Here is a 1,111-nt window from a genome sequence, read left to right as displayed (position 1 = left end):
CACACACACACACACACACACACACACACACACACAATCACCTGTGCAATCAGGCTGACTCATTCAGAGGGTCAGAGGTCGATGTCAGACGGCCCCTATGAGCAATCGCCACATTTCAGAGGTGAATAAATGAGATTTCACCTCATTTGGTCTGGCAGTGTCTTCTCTCTGAACTTTGACCTTCCGCTCCTTCACGTGGAGGAGACGGCAGCGGGGGGAGGGAGGGATGATTCACTCTCGGTTTGATGGAGGCGTCGAGGTCCCGTTATCGCACACACACACAGCCGTCCAGAAGTCTGAGACCAGGTTTCTCATTCTCACAAACAGCTGGAGCGTGTGGCGGGAAACAGAACGACAGACAGTGTCATTATTTCCCCTCAGGGTAATTGATCTCAGCATCAGATCCGCACTCCGTTATCAGCTTCCTGCTAGTCATAAGTGGTATTAGACAGGGACAGGGCAGCTGCTCCAGGAAACCGGCTGTTTCTTGTGAAGCCAGGTGGTTTAAAAATAGCCTCATCTGACAGGTCGGTACACACCTCCGCTTTAAATAGAGCTGCAATCAAGACGTGTGTGTGAGGAGAATTATAATTAGACAGCTCCCAGCTCGCTGTCCAAGTGAGCGCGCAGACACCACCGAAGAAGAAGAAGAGCTCTGCAGAGACATACGAAGAACCCCAAGGCTCACCGTTCAACATTGTGTGTGTGTGTGTGTTTGCCAGAGCCCACATTAAACTCATTCTAGATGGAGATCAGCACCTGCAAGACAGACTCAGACAAGCATGTGTGATTGTATTACTGTTGCTGAAGCCACACATACACACACACACACACACACACACACACACACATACAGTCAGTGAGTCTGTGAAAAGCTGGTATCGGCTAATTGGTAGATGGATAAGAGAGAGAGAGAGAGAGAGAGAGAGAGAGAGAGAGGATGGGGAATCCAGATGAACGATGCATAAGACAAAAACAGAAAAAAGGAATAAATGAAAATAAAAGATATCTCTCTCCACCTCCCTCTCTCTCTCTGTCTCTCTCTCTCTCTCTGTCTCTCTCCCTCTCCCTCTCTCTATCTCTCTCTCTCTCTCTCTCCACCTCCTCACGT

At 49.1% G+C, this 1,111-nt stretch overlaps 1 protein-coding gene across 1 annotated transcript in view; it reads left to right on the top strand.

Annotated features, from left to right (window-relative positions):
* Positions 1–1,111, top strand: part of dgkh (diacylglycerol kinase, eta) — a 56,648-nt gene that overhangs the window by 34,912 nt on the left and 20,625 nt on the right. The window contains exon 10 of the mRNA XM_087170225.1: positions 328–382. Coding sequence (XP_087026351.1) covers positions 328–382 — 55 coding nt within the window. The remainder of the gene's footprint in view (positions 1–327; positions 383–1,111) is intronic.

The sequence above is a fragment of the Seriola lalandi genome, unplaced genomic scaffold (genome assembly GCF_002814215.2).
Source record: "Seriola lalandi dorsalis isolate HSWRI2012SDOR001 ecotype SW California unplaced genomic scaffold, Sedor1 jcf7180002054936, whole genome shotgun sequence".
Classification (NCBI taxonomy): Eukaryota; Metazoa; Chordata; class Actinopteri; order Carangiformes; family Carangidae; genus Seriola; species Seriola lalandi.
This window is presented reverse-complemented; position numbering and strand designations above follow the sequence as displayed.